The following is a 17870-nucleotide window of genomic DNA, read 5'->3' on the forward strand; positions in this document are numbered from 1 at the left end:
TACCATACATCTGCACAGGGGATTATGAACCCAAGTAAAAACCTAAACACTATCCGTCTCTATCCCAATTCGATCAAACCCTAGCCTCTCTCTCTCTCTCTCTCTCTCTCTCTCTCTCTCTCTCTCTCTCTCAAGCAAAAAGAGACTCGAATTCCAGAAATGTTGTGAACAAATCTCTCATCGCAGTCTCTCAATCCCTCATTCTCTCTAAATCTCTAATCAGTTCTCATTTCTCAATCCCTCATTCGACCAAAATCCTAAACTTCTCTGTCAGCAGCTGACTATGGCCACTGATGATTTGAGGATGGGGAAAGAAATTGCGCCAGCATCTGGAGAGAGAAGAAAAGTAGCCTCCAACTGAAATGAACAAGAGAAAGAGGGCAGAGAAGAAAGTCAAGAAACCAGTTAAAGCCATTGAAGGCCATACATAAAAGCGCATGTGATGGCTCTAAAATGACAGATGTCCTCTTATTATTGGATAAGATCAGCCTTTGCTAACCAGTTATGGTAAGCAAAGTATTGTCCTAGTGTATATTTAAAAAAGTTGTTAGAGCTAAATTATAGGAAAACTATTAGAGATGAAAATGCTCCAATTGCAAACAAAAGGTCCAAATACTGGGAAATTAGCAAGCAGAGTATTCAAGGGGAAGAGAACAGCAATGAGGATCGGCTTGTTTCACCACTGTTCTCAGTCACTACTAACCAGTTTTTATCCTCAGTGTTGAGGCTTGAGACTGTTCCTGTGTTTTGTGGATATTCCCATATAACCATATTTCTCCTCAAAAAATCTCAGCTCCAATGGCACTCGAAGTAAATTTGAGTTGCATTCACATGCAGAGCTCTTCATCGAGAGTTGGTCTACATTTTCGCATGATTTGCCAAGCACTTGTGGGTTTCTGGAGGAGTGCCTTTCGAAACAAGCAGTAATCCGTCCCAGCAATGATTGGTTCTTAACTAGAGGAGATATGAGTCTAGATGTTTAGCATTCAGAATTAAAAATTTGAAATCAACACCTGGGATCATAGCGCTGAGCTGCAACATGTAATTTCCTAGGTCTCTTTTGTTGAGAGTAATCTACAAGCATGTCCAACTAACCTGGGTCCTCGAGTTACAATATATAATGCTTTGGCACCACACATTATCAGTTGATTTTGAATCGGATTCTCTAACTGCTACACATTCAATTATCAAGTAGAACAGTTATCTTGATATACACAAAAGTAATATACATTATCATACAAATTTTCTTACACAGGCATACACACTCATTCCAAGAAGAAATATATACCTGTCCCTTTAATCTCTAATCCTTGAGCTTAGAAAGTAAAAGGAGGCAACCAGAGGAGAGGAGGACAGAGGCTGAAAAGCAAAGCAAGTCGAGAGGAGATTGAATAACTGCTAACATACTCTTCTCTAACAACCCGATTAAAAGGAGCATTACAATTACATGGCCAATCTTCGTTTTCAGTTCATTGACGGTTGTTATATCTAACCACTTTGGTCGTGCCTGTAAAAGGAAATGAAAATTACAAAACTGAACTAAACTTGTAGCAAGGACCACATCAGAGGGTCTCTTTGCATATGAATATTCAAATTGATTTAGTTGGCCTCAGGTACAAATCCTCAGCATTTGCCGTAAGAAAGTGAAATTATGTAACTAGAAATATAAGAAAGCTGGTCAGTTGCAAGAAAATTCAGTCTCACCTTCATAATGAACATGCCAAAAAGACTCGATGTACATGCTTCATCCTCTGAGAGAGAATTCACCTTGTCGAGGTTGCTGATGAATAGCTCATAAAGACCCATTCCAAACACCAACATCACTGTTCCCAAAAGATAAACATCTATCATGCCATAAGACAGCAGTTAGTGAGTCATGTTTCCGAGTTTGTATAAACAGAAAACAAAAATCTGTTGTCTGAACAATAAACTCAACAAAGGAGTGTGTCCAACTTCATCTAGATATTGAACTTTTAAAAATAACAGTGACATATCCAACTCTAACTGCCAATCTTTAGGATGCTCTTTACAACTAGAGATTCAACTTCATTATTTATAAGTTATTAATGCTCGGATTTAAAATGTGCATAAAAGATGGACAAATGGTACTCTTGTATAACCAACCCTACCTTTGAGTCTGTCACCTCCTCCGTCTATCAATTTCTAACATAGCTCATATTTGGGAAAGTGTAATTGTAGTGCACTCGCAAATCTTGTTTGGTAACTTTGAAATGAACTATTTTGCAGTGGTTGCAAATTTTTTGAAAGAAATTTGACTCTTGAAAAAAGAAATGACCATCCTGTGCACATTGGGGAAACCATTTCCTGGCTGCCAAATCTTTTTTTTTTTTTCTTTTTCTTTTTTCTTTTTGTATGTTTTCCTTTTGCTTGCTCTCTATCTTGAAAAACTCTCTATTACAATTAAATGATTTTGTATTCTAAAATCATGATCAATAGAAATAACAAATTATATGATAACAAATAATTTGGTACACTCACCAATGGCATCAATCAGCAACAAGATGACCTTACTACGATGTGCAAAGTATTCCATGAAAGATTGTACAACATAAGTGCAGCCCTGCATATTCATCATTACAAATTTATGCTTCCAAGAGAAATCCAACATGTGTAAAGAGATCATGGTAATAGTAGTGAACTAGCAATCTCTATTACATTGGGTGTCATATTTCTAATCCATGCTACTAAAATTCACTATAGAGAATTAGGGGATACATCCAAACTTCCAGAGCCACATGCAACTCTAAGCTTATTGTATATTGGGAGATGTATATATCCAGCCATTTTGGCCAACCAGATTACCACTACTGAAAATAAGAATATACATATTTAGTATGCATGTATAAATAGAGTAAAAAAGAATTGATAACAGTGATTCTTCATGGAAAAAATGTTTAGGGAGGCAAGACCGGATTGGTCGAATTCTTTTTTGAGGATCGATTTATTTAACGAAAAGCCTAATGCTTTCGGTGAGGGTAAAAAGGCTAAAACTCTTTGGGGATGTGGCGTGTTAGATGCAATCTGGGTGATTTGGATGGGAACAAATAAAAGAACGTTTGAAGACTACGGCGGTGCGGAGGTGGAAAAGTTGTGGGAGAGAGTTAATTTATGGGCATCTCTTTAGGCCTCTATGTCTAGAAAGTTTAAAGATCACTCTCCTTCATTTATTATTCTAGATTGGCAGGCTGTTGTAGTTTAGGACTTCATCCATGGTATGTTATAGTCTCAGTTGAGCATCCTTTTTGTTGCTCAATCTTTCTCTTTCTTTAGCGGACTTCTTGTCCGCTTCTTTGTATTTTGCTTTTTGTTAGTCAAAAAAAAGCTGTTTCTTTTCGAAAAATAAAAAATTCTAAAAACCAATAACTGTAATCCACTCCATATCCCAAAGTTCCATCCTCTACACAAAAGTACACCAACAATGAAAGCCCCACTTAACTTTCCAAGTGCAGGTTATCTTACAAATTAAGCTAATTAACCACCATATCAATGAGTATGGGGATGTGTATATACACACTGATGTGAGACTGTGACTTAGGATGCACTTCTAGTTCAGGGTTCTTAATATAATCTGTAGATTTGGGTACTTGTCTACTGGCCCCTAACTTTGATGGTGTCTCATTTCGGTCTCTTACTTTAAAATTGTCTATGCTGGCTATTGAGCTTTGATTCGTGTTATAATAATGACAGATTGCAATTTCTTTCTGAAAAGGTAACAGGATCACTTCGTTAGAGAATATCTAAATCATTTCATTTCCTTCCTGACCCAATTACATATACAAGAGTAAAATAAGCTTGCACTTCAGTGAAAGCCCTGGGCCCTGGATGTTGACCGAATTTATCTTGTGTAATCTATGTGATCTTTACTTCTTTGAAAAAATAAAATTGATAAAAATAAAATGCAGTAGAGATATGCCCTTTCAATTATTTCAATGCACAAAATGCATGCATTGCATTTGAACAAGATCTATTAGATTGTAGATGGAGATGGAGGAAATAATCAAAATGTATTACCAGTTAACAAAGGAAGATAAGGTTGTCTGATTCTTGGGAGGGACTGAATGACTAATTCCCCTAACAAGTAATCATTTGGTACTTCCCTATCCGAAGTGGTCATCTGAGTACCACATGCCCACTTACGATTTGTACCACACAGCTCAAAGTGTAAGAATCAACATAGCACGTTCTAAAATTAAGGAAAAGTATTAGACACAGGTCATAGTTGCAGGGGCACTCATGAATTGAGCTTGTAAGGTTTCCATGTTTGAGTTTGGGTTTCGTTATTTGGTTTGTTATACCTCTACTGCCACTGTGAGACTGTGACCACTAAAAGGCTCACTATACCTCTAGTCAAGTGCCCATCTTGCAAGAGCTCCCATCACAACACCACCAGTACCTTTGAAAGCAGAACAAGCAATCTGTAATGCCTAATCGATGACATGTGTTTAGGGAAAATTATTTTTCACACATCCATTCATAACATAAACATAAACTTCAGCAACTAAACCTCTACATATTTACTTCAAACAGAGGGAATCAAAAATCTCAAACCACACCCTACTCCAACCACCTAATCCAGCTGATCTCTACACTCTAAAGCACACTGCATGATCATTTGACCTTCGCTTTCTTTGTCTTGCCTCCGTCTTGTTACAAAGGCTTAATTCATACTGTTATATTTCCGCACAGTACCATCCATATTAAGGTTCCCTTATACCTATGCTCACTTTAAAAGCACATTTCATTCGACCAAGCAAAATGTTTCAACCTTATATAAAAGTATAAGCTCAACTGTTACTCTCGACCTTCCATCCAATCTACAAAATAATAGGTCATTGCTCTTCACCTGACAGAACACCCTAGAAACACTGCACCAATTCTTCCTCTTTTTTATTTTATTTTATTATAACACCCTAAAACTTGAACTAATTTACCATGGATAATTTTGATTATGGAATCAATTCAGTGCTCACAGTTCTGATTATGCAGCAATCAAGTCTCTAATCAGCCGAATTCAACTATAGGAATAAAAAGATGTCAAACGATATAACAATCATACCTTGATGTAACACAGAAGCGATCCAATCAAAGACCCCAAAACCGCCATAAACGCCATGAACCGACATCCATAGATAACCTGATAATCCACTCAAACACCACAAAACACCTGAAATCAAAACCAAGCCGAATCCGACTATATTTCATTAGCTCAAAAATGAATACCAATATATTATTCAGTACCTTCTCCAAGTCTGCCTCAATGGCCTCTAGTACACTAGGTGACTTCTGCGAGGCGCCGGAGTCGGAGGCGATGGTGGAAGGGATCAGCGGCGACGAGGAGTGCTGTGGGGCGGAAGAAATGCCGGGTCCGGGGCTTGCAGCCATGGAGACGATGAACTTGAGAGCATGAGGATTGAAAGCAGAGAAGCCATTCAAGTGTGTATTGGGTTTTGAAGTTGTGATCAGAAGTGGTGGTGGTGCTGTTCTGCTGATGGGTTTTGAGAACAGAGGGCGAGGTAATGTCATGAACGGTAACTGTTGGTTCAATCAGTTGGGAACCGACTCTGTTGAGCACCACTTTTGGAATGGGGAAGGTAGACTTGTCTGAAAAGAACTATTCTTTATCGCAAGTACATATAGCTCCAAAGACCGTGGCAAAAACAAATAATAAAAAAGGAGAGATATTTATTATTGAAACTTGTACACTCTGGCAAAAACCACGAAAAACAACCTATTTTTAGCTGATTCAAATGGAACGCCGGAAATATATAAAAGAGAAGGTAGTGAAACCAAACCGAAGTATTGAAGAGGTCATGTCCCAAATCAAGTAGCTTGTCCGATAAAATTAGCCTCTCTCAAAATATATCAAAAGACAAGAGAAGAAAACTTGGGGAAGCTAAGGTTCTGATATCACTGACCAAAGTGGCAATTCTCCAAGGAGTATCAACTTTAGCTAAAACACTATCAAGTAGTAACTTGGAATCCCCCTCCACCAGTATGTGAGTATGATGACACAACAATAATGCCGTTTCAAGTCCATTTTTGAGAGCAGTGGCCTCAGCTATTAAAACCTGAGTATGTCCTAGCTGTTTTAGGAGCAGCAAAAAGAGGGTTAAATTCAAAAATGATTTTTATATGCAAAAGCTCAGTAATTTCAGAATACATGTTTTTACTTTTTTTGGCAACACAGTGATAGTTCTCCTAATTCCTACCCTTTTTGTTTGGCCATTTGGGGGGAAACAGTCAGACTTTGCGGCCCTCTGTGTAATTTTCTAAATATTCTACCCACTTTATATCGTCCAGTAAATCAAATATATTTTTTTACTGAAAATGGAGGAGTTGAGCTCTCATCCCCCGCCTTGTTCACACCTGCCGGACTCGATCACACCGACGGCCAAGATCATCTGCGAGATCCTCTTCCGCCAATCGCCGCAGCAAATCTGCCCCTCCCTCGCCTCCACCGGAATCGTCCCCACCCCCGACGTCGTCATCGAAGTCCTCCGCCTGTCCTACGACTACCCCTTCTCCGCCGTCAAGTTCTTCCAATGGGCCGGCCTCGCCCACAAGCACTCCCCCAAGGCCTGGAACCTCATCGTCGACCTCCTCGGCCGCAACCGCCTCTTCGACTCCATGTGGGACGCCATCCGCTCCATGCGCGACGAAGCCACTCTCTCCGTCACCACCTTCGCCTTCGCCTTCGCCAACTACTCCGCCGCCGGGAGGTTCGACGACGCCGTCATGACGTTTCAGGTCATGGACAAGTACGGAATTTCGCGACGCGTCGCGGCCGCGAACTCGCTCCTCAGCGCCATGTGCTGCCAAAACGGCGGCGCTTCGAAGGCTCTAGGGTTTCTGGAGACGATGAAGGGGAGCGAGGAGTTCGGCCCCGACGGGGACTCGTTCGCCATTTTGCTGGAAGGTTTGGAGAAGGAAGGGAACTTGGCGAGAGCGAAGACGGTGTTTGGGGATATGGTGGTGAGAGTCGGGTGGAGCCCGGCGAACATGTCGGCTTACGACGCCTTCTTGACGACGCTGGTGAGGGGCGGGGAAACCGAGGAGGCTGTGAAATTCTTGGGAGTGATGAACAAGAATGGATGCTTGCCAGGTTTGAAGTTCTTTTCCAATGCTATTGATATTCTTGTTAAGGAAAAGGGCGCCGAGAATGCTGTATTGGTTTGGGATATTATGGTTGGTAACGGCCTGCTGCCTAATTTGTCAATGTATAATGCGATGATCGGATTGATGTGCGATTGTAATGAGGTGGATCATGCGTTTCGGCTGCTTGATGAGATGGTGTTCAGTGGTGCTTTCCCTGATTGTTTTGCTTATAATGCTATATTCAAGTGTTTGATTAAGAACAACAAGGTTCGCGAGGCGGGGAAGTTCTTTGTGGAGATGGTGAAGAATGAGTGCCTGCCGACGCATTTCAACTTTGCTGCGGCCATCACCATGTTTTTCGATGGGGATGACCCGGAAATGGGGGTCGAAATTTGGAACTTTATGGTTGAGAATCACGTGGAGCCTCTTGATGTTGCTGCCAATGCGTTGCTTTTGGGTCTTTGTAAGTTGGATAGGTTGTCGGAGTTGAGGAGGAGTGCTGATGATATGCTTGATAGAAGGATCAGCATTTATGAATCGACTATGGCGAGCTTGAAGAGCGCCTACTATAAGGATGGCAGAGGTGCAAAGGATAAATATGATGGCTTGGCAAGGAGGTGGAAGACCTCTTTGGCTCGCTAGGGATGGCGACTTCAATTACTTAGTTTGATCTGTATAGAAGTTCTGCTCTTTTTGGTGTAGAAGACCCCACTGGCTAACAAGCAGGTTTTGTTCTTTTGTTTGACTGCCAGCAATGTAATTAACTTCTTTCTTCTCTCTTTTCTTGTTCCTCTATTTTTGCCTTTGTTTGGAGTCTTCTCTTTATATTTTGTCTTACTGGATTTGATAGTGTTCCTGCGTCCATAATGTGCATGTAGCTGGTTGTGTTTCCAGAGCTTCGGGTGGTTGAAAGGACACATTAGAGGGAGCATTTGTAGCATATTTGGTGCTTGTGCTCCTTTTAACTTGTTGACAGTTTGTGCCAAACGGTTGCTGGTGGGGCTATTATAGTACCTTTAACTTAGTGCATTGCCAGTAATCATACTTGTTTTCACAAATGGGTGCATATTGCTCGAGTCGTTGCTGGGTTGTTTAGAAAATCACACAATCTTGGTGCAGATTGACATCTCTTTATCTGTTTTCTCCCCTCTTTGATAACTCATGAATTGATGTCTTTGATTCCTTTATAACTCATGAATTGATGAACCAAATTTTGGGTTCCACCACATTTCCGTGTTCTTTGAACCAATGATTATTAAAATCAAAGTGGTTGTTTCTTCAAGGGGTTAAAACCGATTGGAGGAGGAAAGTTGTATTTATTTCAGGTGCAACCAGTCTACAAACCATGTTGTGTTTTTTGTTTTATTTAGAGAATTAGAGTTTAAATCCAATTTTTTTCTTATGGACTCTGTTTATTTTTTTCTTATGGACTCTGTTTCATATACAAACATATATCTATGCCATAAGTCCATGGAAATATATGTTTATTCAAGCTGCAAGCTTTTATTTGCTGGAGTTGATGTGGATAAGAAAATTACAGAAACAACCTTACATCAGCTAATAGCTATATCATTGTTTGAGAAGTAGAAGCTCAGCAGAAGCAGGTTCTAGCTAGCTAGTGTTTAAGATTTTGCTAAAGCAAGAAATGTTGGTCTTCGACCTTTGAAATAGGTCAACATTGCACTGCGATCAGGAAGGTTCTCTTTGATTGTGGGAATCTCCTTGAACCTTTGAATCCATGCATGTAAGCGAGGGAAGCTTTCGGCTTCAATCACTTTAACCCCAGCTGTTTCACTCAGGACTTCCAGCCACCGAGCTAGCCACCCGAATTCTAAATCAACCATTCCAATCTCGTCTCCACCGAAAAACTTCTTGTCACCGAGGCCCTGCTCTTCCAAGATTCTCAACTGCTCCTGCGCTTCTTTTGTTGCTTTCACTTGTTGTTCTCCCTCAGTAACGAAAAATCTAAACAGGGCTAGGCTCTATGTCACACAAACTTCTACATTAGTTCGAGTTGGATAAAATTCGATTTTTTGTTAGTTGTCAGACAGTCAAGTGTAAACTAGTTACATAAACAAACATGCATGTGACTCATTTGACAATATATATATATAGTTGAGTGATCATTACTTACCTTGTCCTCTCCGAACTTTGTCCAGAACCGGGCCAGAGCTCGTCCATGAGGGTCTTTAGGAAGCAAGGGGTTCTGTGGCCACGTCTCTTCGATGTACTCAAGAATGACAGCAGACTCTGCGATTGGTTTTCCGTCATGAACAAGAACCGGAACCTTCTTGTGGACTGGGTTGTACTTTAGAAGACGGTCACTCTTGTTGTATAACACATCCTCCTCCTCTACATACTCATAATCTACACCCTTGAGTTTAAGTGCCCAGATAACCCTGTAAACAAATGGACTAGGGAAAAATCCTAACAATGTAACTTGTGCCATTTTTGCTGGGTTCTGTTCTCATCCTAGACTGGTTTCTACATGTATATATATGCCTCACATTCAATGTACAAGGTTAGGAAGGATTAGAGGCCAATTTGTCCTTTGCTTGCTATTGTTGACTTTACTTTTCATATGTGGTTGGTCTACATCTTGAAGATAAGATATCAAATTCTGAAGATCATGTTTTTCCAACAAAAACAAAAAACTTGTCAAGCAAGTTGTACTAGTTTATTATTCTTCTTAAAGTCGACCAGATTTTACTACAAAATTTAAAAAGCAGAACGAAGCCAATCCTTATGTTGAAGACAGGTGTTGAAGAGGGAAAGAAAACACTTGCTTACAGAAATGGAAGAAGTGAAGCTGCTAGGAACATGTCCCAGTCCCTTTCGTTACAAGAATCATATGGGCTCTAAAACTAGGTGTTTGGTACTGAATGTGTGGAAGAGAACCTTGTTAAGAAGATTAGTCTTGTTTTGAAGTATAACCTGGTTAATAAGAAGATTCCGGTGCTCGTTCAAGGAGCATTCTCACTAAATAGAGATCTTTAGAAATGATCATATCTTCTAGTAGTATGCTCCACCAAATGTAACCTGAGTCTTCAAACCACATAAATTTAAGCTACTATCTTTGTTCAAAAACCAGTTCTATATACAGAATCGAACCAATTGAAAGCGGTTGCTCGAAATAAGCTTTGGAAACTTAAGGCAAGGAGAAGTTTTAAATAGATAAACATGGGAACGTTACATGGCATGGTGTATATAGTTGTATACAGAGTTAAAGTTACAAAGGCTCAGATTATACCTTCAGACATAGACTAGGATGATAACGCATATGCGGAAAGAGGAGGGAAGATTGTACAGGAATTCTTTGCATAAGATAGAAAGCCTCTGCACATGAATTTGTAAAACTCATTAGAACTAGATATCAGCATTATTACTTAAGCTGATATATATGAGATGCTTTGAGTTCAAATAGAGACACATAGAAACACATAAAGTCTGTAATCGAAAATTGGTTTGGTGATAATGATCTGTTTGAATTTGAAATTCAAATTGTATGGTTATTTGGATTAATCTAATCAGACAAAATATGGCAGTTACATGACAGTTCCTTGATGGAAGGAACTGCCTCATTTGATTATACAGCCTACATTGATCCCTGCAAGAACACCATAACTCATATTCTTTTGTCCCATCACAAAACTGAGACTATAAAGGGTGGATCTTGGAGAAAAGCAATGGACACAGGCACTCCATCATCATCGTGTTAGTATTACATGTTCTTTTAGATTCTGTTTTAACTTTAAATTCCTGCTTTGCTGCAGATTGTGTTTCTGTTTATGATTCATGTTACTGATTAATAACAATCTTGTATTTGACATAGTTATTATCTTACTTATGCGAATCTGTTTATATTAATGAACTCAGAATACATTTTGATCCTATAGAACAATTTCTCCAGAAATTGAATATGCAAACTTTGTCATTATTGTTCTTGATGATTTAATTATCTGAGTTGCTATATGAAGTTCTGTTTTCATGTTTAAGTTACATTGAATATCAATTCTAATTTTGACATAGCCATGTTAATTATATTGTATATGTAAATCTATATACTTGCAAATTCATAATTGATCATAAATCATTATTAGTTATATCTGCAGAAGGTGCATGAACAGTTTTTCAAATGTTCTTGCTGCTTTAAATATCAGAGTTGCTATATATGATCCCACATTAGAGGGAGCATTTGTAGCATATTTGGTGCTTGTGCTCCTTTTAACTTGTTGACAGTTTGTGTGAAAGGGGGTTGCTACAGGGGCTGTTATAGTATCTTCAACTCAGTACATTGCCAGTAATCATGCTTGTTTTCACAAATGGGTGCATATTGCTCGAGTCGTTGCTGGGTTGTTGTTTCGAAGATCAAACAATCCTGGTGCAGATTGGCATCTCTTTATCTGTTTTCTCCCCTCTTTGATAACTCATGAATTGATGAACCAAATTTTGGGTTCCGCCACATTTCCTTGTTCTTTGAACCAATGATTATTAAAATCAATTTGGTTGTTTCTTCAAGGGAGAACCAATTGCAGGAGGAAAGTTGTATTTATTTCAGGTGCAACAAGTCTACAAATCATGTTTGTGTTTTTTTGTTTTATTTAGAGAATTAGAATTTAAATCCAATTATTTAGTGGGGTACTTAAATAAAAGATGTGGGAGAATCTACCTTCTTTTTTTTCTTATTCAGTCTCTATGGTGCAGTATCTTTTCTAGTTTAGGAAGGACTTCCATTCAAATCTGACTTTTGTCCTTTAGGGATACTAGCTTTGGGAGGAGAGGTGTGGGGAAAACTCAAAGGCTAGTTTCCAATACAGAGCAGTTGCAGGTATTGTAAGGCTGGTTTCCAAAAGAGAGCATTCAACAAAAAGGTGTTTTTTTTAATCTCTACTGCTTTTTCTCACTTTTTCGACCTTCTGTTTCTTGATTGTGATCGTGTAAATTGAGTAAAGCCACTTTGAAATCCCTTGACCATAAGAAATGAAAATACCTGCAGTTTTTTATGTATGCTCTCAGGAAATTTCACTTAAGAGTCTTGGGAATGGAAAACTTTGCTTACATTACTGGACTTTGGTTGAAACCTTGCCCTTTCAATAGCCTCTGTTCAGAGTTTAGGATCAGATGCATCAACAGAGGGGTCCTCCTTGTATTACAAACCACTATATGACGGGAAAAATCTACTTTTACTATGATTATGTGAGTTTGAACCTGAAGACACTCATTATGTTTCCAAAATGCAGCCTCCTTAATTTCTGATAAATAAGTGATGTGCAAAGAGGCCTTGAATATGATGGCTTGGTGAAGAGGTGGAAGATCTTATTGGCTGGCTCTACAGACATCGTGATTTTAATCTTCTTTTCTGATCTGTTTAGAAGTTCTGATCTTCTCATTCTGGTCTTTTCTGTATAGAAGACTGGCTTCTTCTCTGTTCTATAGGTGACCGTAATAGTTTCATAATATAAGCTAATCTTGATGTGGGTAGTAGACTTCAATTTCATATTTGATATGTGTGGAATTTATAGTATAAGAGTACTATTAATCGCTGTATTGCTTGCTTTCTTTTGGTCGAGGAACAATGGTGTCTTAGAGGGAATTGGGTGCTTGTGCCCCTGCTCCTAACAATTCCTGCTGCTGACAATGTTTACCTGCCAACTACCCAGTCACTTGAGTTTTCTATGAAACAAACTCGTTTTAATTTATCAGCCACGGTGGGCAACCCAAATATTTCCACTCATTGGTTTAATAAGGCAGGATTTCTCCCAATTCAAGGCCCAACCCGGATCCAAACCCTAATGCAACTTGGATCTCAGATTCGGACCCAGCCCCAGCCTCTAGATCAAGCCTGCCATGCCTCAGCCCAGCCTAGAATCTAGGCCCAACAATGAACCTGGATCCCAGCCCAAGCCCCCTCTAGATGCTCAACATACTGATCTTTGCCGCCCATTGCAACCGCATGCGACTCGGAAGAGGAATCAAGATCTCCAGTTGATGTTGTGCCCGCATATCCAGATCGGACCGGAAAGCCACTTGATCTGCTCCCAAACCACACCGCCACATCCGTTGTGCGGCACCTTTCCACGGCTAGATTTTAATGGCTGTTCTACCCCACCCCCGAATCTACGATGGCACCGAAATTCAAGGAAAACCTAGATTGAGATGGTCTAATACCTTAGGCCTCATTTGGTTCGCGGAAAGAAAAGTAGTTCCTTTATCTTTCCCATGGGAAGAGAAATGAAATTTCCGAAGAACTTTCCATTCCAATGTTTGGTAATGTAAGTAAAGTAATCCAGAAAATTGTTAAAAAATATGTAATTAATAGAATAAAATAATGTGTTGTGAGTAATAAATGCAAGGAAAGAAGGGGGAAAGTATTTCCTTTCCTTTTGCATCCCAAACACAGGAAAGGAACAACTTTCCTTTCCTGATGCTTACTTTCCTACATTGCAATAATTCATTTTCACTAACATAATGCTTTGGTCTTTAATCAATTAATCTTCTTTTGTGGTCATGGTGACATGGTCCCACTTTTAGTCATTCGTACACTCTTTGCTAATTCGTGCTTGTTAGAATACATAGACTTTGTATAGACTTCTGATATTATTTCAGGAGATTCTCTTGATGCTTATTATCTGGGGTTCAGGCTCTACGTCTCCCCCATGTATTCTGTAGTTTCATTAATCAAGGCTTGAGGGAAGCCGCACCAGCCCCCTTTTCAAAAATAAAATATACAAATTCATAATGATAAAAAAAAAACAAAAAACAAAAAAAATATATTATAGTTCAGAGTAAAATGAATATATACATTAGGGAGGATCTACAGAGAACCTCCTTAAACTTGAAAAGTGAGGATGTCTTTATTTTTAGCTTGTAGTTTAATAATCTAAACCATTCATCCTCTAGTTACATACACGCATATGAATATTACAAAAAATTAGCCAAATCAAAAAATGTTTAACCATTTGATTAGCACAATGTTCGTTTTAATTTTATCTAATGGACCACATTTGTTTACACCATTTTGAATGACCAAATGATTATGGATTTGGTTGATTTTTTGTAGACATAATTCTTGCATAGGAATCTAAAGTTGAAATCATTAAATTAGGTCACATACTAGTGTAAAATAATAAAAATCCTTAAATTCTTAAAGTAAGGAGGTCATCTCTAGAACGAGCCTCTATACTTAATTATCTCCATTAATGTTTCTCTAAAATTACACTCAAACGCAATTTATAAAACAAACTAAAATAAATTACAATAATATAAAACATCATGGTCTTCATGGAGCGGTTCATCGATTGCTACAACGTGACTTCTAATCATGAGGAGAAAAATTGTGCTAATTGCAACAAATATTTGATGAGCTTGCTATCTTACATGGTATTGTCATGGTTGGCTATAAACATAATATCACATTTAAATTCATGTTTAAACACTTTTCAAATTGTTGGGAGTCAGAAGCTAGAATATAAAATAAAATATAATAAATAAATAAAACATTAAGATGAAAGAAAATTGGTGAGTGTAGCCTAAGCCTCGCATGATACTGATGATAGTATAACGGCTTTTTGAAACTGAATTCTAATTGGATTAGTGATTTACCAGGAAAGTACCAATGCAAAGCCCCTCTATTTCTCTGGTAAAACACTAACCTACTAGATTTCATCTTCAAGGTTAAGTAATTTAGACATAAACACATATCTCTTCCATGGAAGAAAATTCTAATCGAATCCACCATTTACCAGAAATCTTACTTGAGATGCTAATTCTCTAAATAGTTTTTGGTAAATCGTAGACTGACTAGAAGTCATCTCCAACTCTAACAATTGATTCTAAGGAGATATTTTTCATGCAAGTTGTGTAAATATGCATCAATAGTCAAGGTATATATAGGCATCTAAAGAACTATTTATGGAACTCTTATTAATGTATTTCCATATATGTAAATCTAAATTGTAATCTACTAAACAGGCAAACACATTAATGTAATAAAATATAGAAAGACAGTCCTAAAACGTATTACGTTATCCTCGATTCCTCATTTGTACAAAGCGAACAATTACTTGTAAAGTTGTCATTTGGATTTTGAAAATCCTGAATTTATTATTTGTAATCTGCTAAATAAGGTTGACGCATTAATGTTATTGTTTGCATACATTGAACAACCATAAAAGAATCACATTGTTCACATTTGTAGAATGTAAATAGTTGATAGTTGGAAATGTCATTTGGGTTTGAAAATTTTGAACCCATAAATTGTAATGTATTAATTAAAATAACCATATTAACTTTGATGTACACGTAGAATGGCCATAGAAAATTAAATCATATTATATTCATTTGTAGAAAGTGGATAATTATTTACTGTGTGACGTAAATTTGAACATTCGTAACTCTAAAAGTTGTACTCTACTAATTATACAACTCACATCATTGTAAAAGTAGACAAAATCTATTATAAAAGTAATTGTTTGGATTTTTAAATCTAAAAACTATAAATTGTAATCTATTGAATAACCAAACTGTTCAAGTAAATCCAGAATATGTGTCTGGCCCAAACTCGAGATTACTTGCTCTAGTTGAAATAGGGTTTATATTAGAGATATTCTCGGAGAATCTTAGGAGATATCCAATCAATGTACTATTATGTTTCCATGTACAACTCTATCTCTATGCTTGTAATCCTCTATATAACCCCTATTATCAATGAAAATACGACTCAATTCTCTCCCAATTTCAGTTTTCCTTAAACACGCTATCAGCACGAAACCCTAACCCTGAAACTCTAAAATCGTAGCCTTCAAACCCTAGCAACCACCAACCCCTACCTTGAAGCTCTCGATCCCACCCAGGAACTAAGATCCAAGAAAGCAGAAAAAAAAAAAAAAAAAAAGAGGAGGAAGAAATCATCTGCCCCGGCCCACGTTAGCAAAAGGAAGAAGAAGAAAAAGTAGGCCTCATCAGAAAGCCCGCGGATCAAGTGGGCCGATGGAGGCCCGCCGACCCTAAGGGCTAAAAGCCAGGCCCGGCCCGTTAAAAAGCCCGCAAAAGCCCGCCTCGGGTGGGTAGTGGGCCGGCCCGCAAAAAGCCCGCAAAAGCCCGGCCCGCCAAAGGCCCGCTAGGCCCTGCCCGTAAAAACCCGCTAGGCCCGGCCCGTAAAAGCCCGTAAAATATTATATATATATATATGTATATATATATATATATGTGTGTGTGTGTGTGTGTGTGTTTATAAATATATATATATATAGACACACATATAGATATATATTTGTGTGTGTGTGTGTGTGTTATATATAGATATATCTATATATGTGTGTGTGTTTATAAATATATATATATAACACACACACACACAAATATATATCTATATGTGTGTGTGTGTATATATATATATATATATATATATATAATATGTGTGTGTTTATATATATATATATAGAGATATAGAGATATATAGATATATATATATATATATCAATATATCATGTGTGTGTGTGTGTGTTTATATATATATATATATATATATATATATATATATATATATATATATATATATATATATATATATATCAATATATCATGTATGTGTGTGTGTTTATATATATATATATGTGTGTGTGTGTGTGTGTGGAAGTTCTTATATATATATATATATATATATATATATATATATATATATATATATATTTTAAATATCGGTTGACCAATTCGATCGGATTCGAAAATATGGTGAAATTGGCTGAATTTTTTACCACACTCATAATTTATTGTAATAAACTCATCCAACGGTCGGTTTTTCCATTTTCTTTGAATTGATAGGGGTTGCTCTTAGGAGTGTATGATATATAAATATAGGTTTATAAGAGTAACTACGTTTGACCTAGTTGATCGAATTTGAAACGATAACAAATTTGCTAGATGTTTCTGGTGGCTTTCTCCGGGTACCTCACACAGAATGCTATACCGTCTGGGGTACCGATGCACCTCCTAAATCCTGTACCAAGAACACACACCTAGAGGGGTAAACCGTACCGGACGGTTTACACCTCTCCGATGCCTGAGTGAGAAGCTAATATAGGTGTATAGTAAGTAAATAGTAGACAAAGGAGTTATTACCCGTAAAAGGTGGTTGTGCTAATGCCTTTATACTCGAGCATGTGAAGGAAGTCTCCCCCATCTTCGATGTGGGACACTAGTTGTTCTTCTGATGCCATATCAGTCCTCCTGTGTGTAAATAGTTGGGCTGTGCTGGCCTTGCCCAGGGCCCTGGGTGCCCGGGGTGGCATCCCAAATGAGCCCCGCCATGGTGGGTCGTGAACCCGGCCCATGGCATAGTACATGGGAGTACCGATGGGGCCCGGCCGATAGTGCCAAACTTAGTTGAGACTTCCCTAGTATGTACAAGTCCCCCAAGTTCCCGTTCAAGATGTTTCTTGGGTGGGGACTTATTATCGTCTCGGAAGTTTGGCACTAGTGTGCCCATAGGGAGTCCCCCAAGTTCCCGTTCAAGGGATATCTTGAGCGGGTTACGCTGTAGGTAGCTAATCTACACGCTGCGATAGGGTGAGGGTTGAGCCTCCGGTACCCAATGGGGTAGAGAGGACTTGGCTCTGATACCCGATGGGGTAGAGGAAGTGAGCCTCCGGTACCCAATGGGGTAGAGGATGTGAGCCTCCGGTACCCAATGGGGTAGAGGATGTGAGCCTCCGGTACCCAATAGGGTAGAGAGGACTTGGCTCTGATACCCGATG

General features: G+C 38.4%; 3 protein-coding genes across 4 annotated transcripts; 1 reads left to right on the plus strand and 2 right to left on the minus strand.

Moving 5' to 3' along the window:
- Window positions 1–1145: 1145 nt before the first annotated feature.
- LOC133742477 (uncharacterized) lies at window positions 1146–5659 on the minus strand. Its single transcript, XM_062170149.1, has 5 exons — window positions 5260–5659; window positions 5078–5155; window positions 2500–2581; window positions 1705–1844; window positions 1146–1507 (listed from the first exon to the last, which is right to left on the minus strand). The coding sequence occupies exons 1-5, from the start codon at window positions 5542–5544 to the stop codon at window positions 1304–1306; spliced, it is 789 nt and encodes a 262-aa protein (XP_062026133.1). The 5' UTR covers window positions 5545–5659; the 3' UTR covers window positions 1146–1303.
- Window positions 5660–6078: 419 nt separating this feature from the next.
- LOC133742475 (pentatricopeptide repeat-containing protein At1g77360, mitochondrial-like) lies at window positions 6079–8140 on the plus strand. Of its 2 annotated transcripts, none has more exons than XM_062170148.1 (2): window positions 6079–7842; window positions 7967–8140. In XM_062170148.1, exon 1 carries the CDS (start codon window positions 6349–6351, stop codon window positions 7756–7758), a length of 1410 nt encoding a protein of 469 aa, XP_062026132.1. In that variant the 5' UTR covers window positions 6079–6348; the 3' UTR covers window positions 7759–7842; window positions 7967–8140. The 2 variants fall into 2 exon arrangements, with proteins under 2 accessions (XP_062026132.1, XP_062026131.1); XM_062170147.1 differs by having other exon boundaries at window positions 6080–7872.
- Window positions 8141–8583: 443 nt separating this feature from the next.
- LOC133742478 (glutathione transferase GST 23-like) lies at window positions 8584–9628 on the minus strand. The gene is made up of 2 exons (XM_062170150.1): window positions 9251–9628; window positions 8584–9098 (listed from the first exon to the last, which is right to left on the minus strand). The coding sequence occupies exons 1-2, from the start codon at window positions 9563–9565 to the stop codon at window positions 8739–8741; spliced, it is 675 nt and encodes a 224-aa protein (XP_062026134.1). The 5' UTR covers window positions 9566–9628; the 3' UTR covers window positions 8584–8738.
- Between the last annotated feature and the right edge of the window lie 8242 nt (window positions 9629–17870).

Source organism: Rosa rugosa, chromosome 4 (genome assembly GCF_958449725.1).
Source record: "Rosa rugosa chromosome 4, drRosRugo1.1, whole genome shotgun sequence".
Classification (NCBI taxonomy): domain Eukaryota; kingdom Viridiplantae; phylum Streptophyta; class Magnoliopsida; order Rosales; family Rosaceae; genus Rosa; species Rosa rugosa.

Bases quoted from the DNA above. Each gene is read 5' to 3' on its own strand.
- LOC133742475 (XM_062170148.1), top strand. From the start codon at position 6,349: ATGGAGGAGTTGAGCTCTCATCCCCCGCCTTGTTCACACCTGCCGGAC.
- LOC133742478 (XM_062170150.1), bottom strand. From the start codon at position 9,565: ATGGCACAAGTTACATTGTTAGGATTTTTCCCTAGTCCATTTGTTTAC. The intron at 9,099-9,250 runs GTAAGTAATGAT...TGTGTGACATAG, and splicing joins CAAAGTTCGGAGAGGACAAG to AGCCTAGCCCTGTTTAGATT.
- LOC133742477 (XM_062170149.1), bottom strand. From the start codon at position 5,544: ATGACATTACCTCGCCCTCTGTTCTCAAAACCCATCAGCAGAACAGCA. The intron at 1,845-2,499 runs GTGAGTGTACCA...ATGGCATGATAG, and splicing joins GTTGCTGATTGATGCCATTG to ATGTTTATCTTTTGGGAACA. The intron at 1,508-1,704 runs GTGAGACTGAAT...TTCCTTTTACAG, and splicing joins TTGGCATGTTCATTATGAAG to GCACGACCAAAGTGGTTAGA.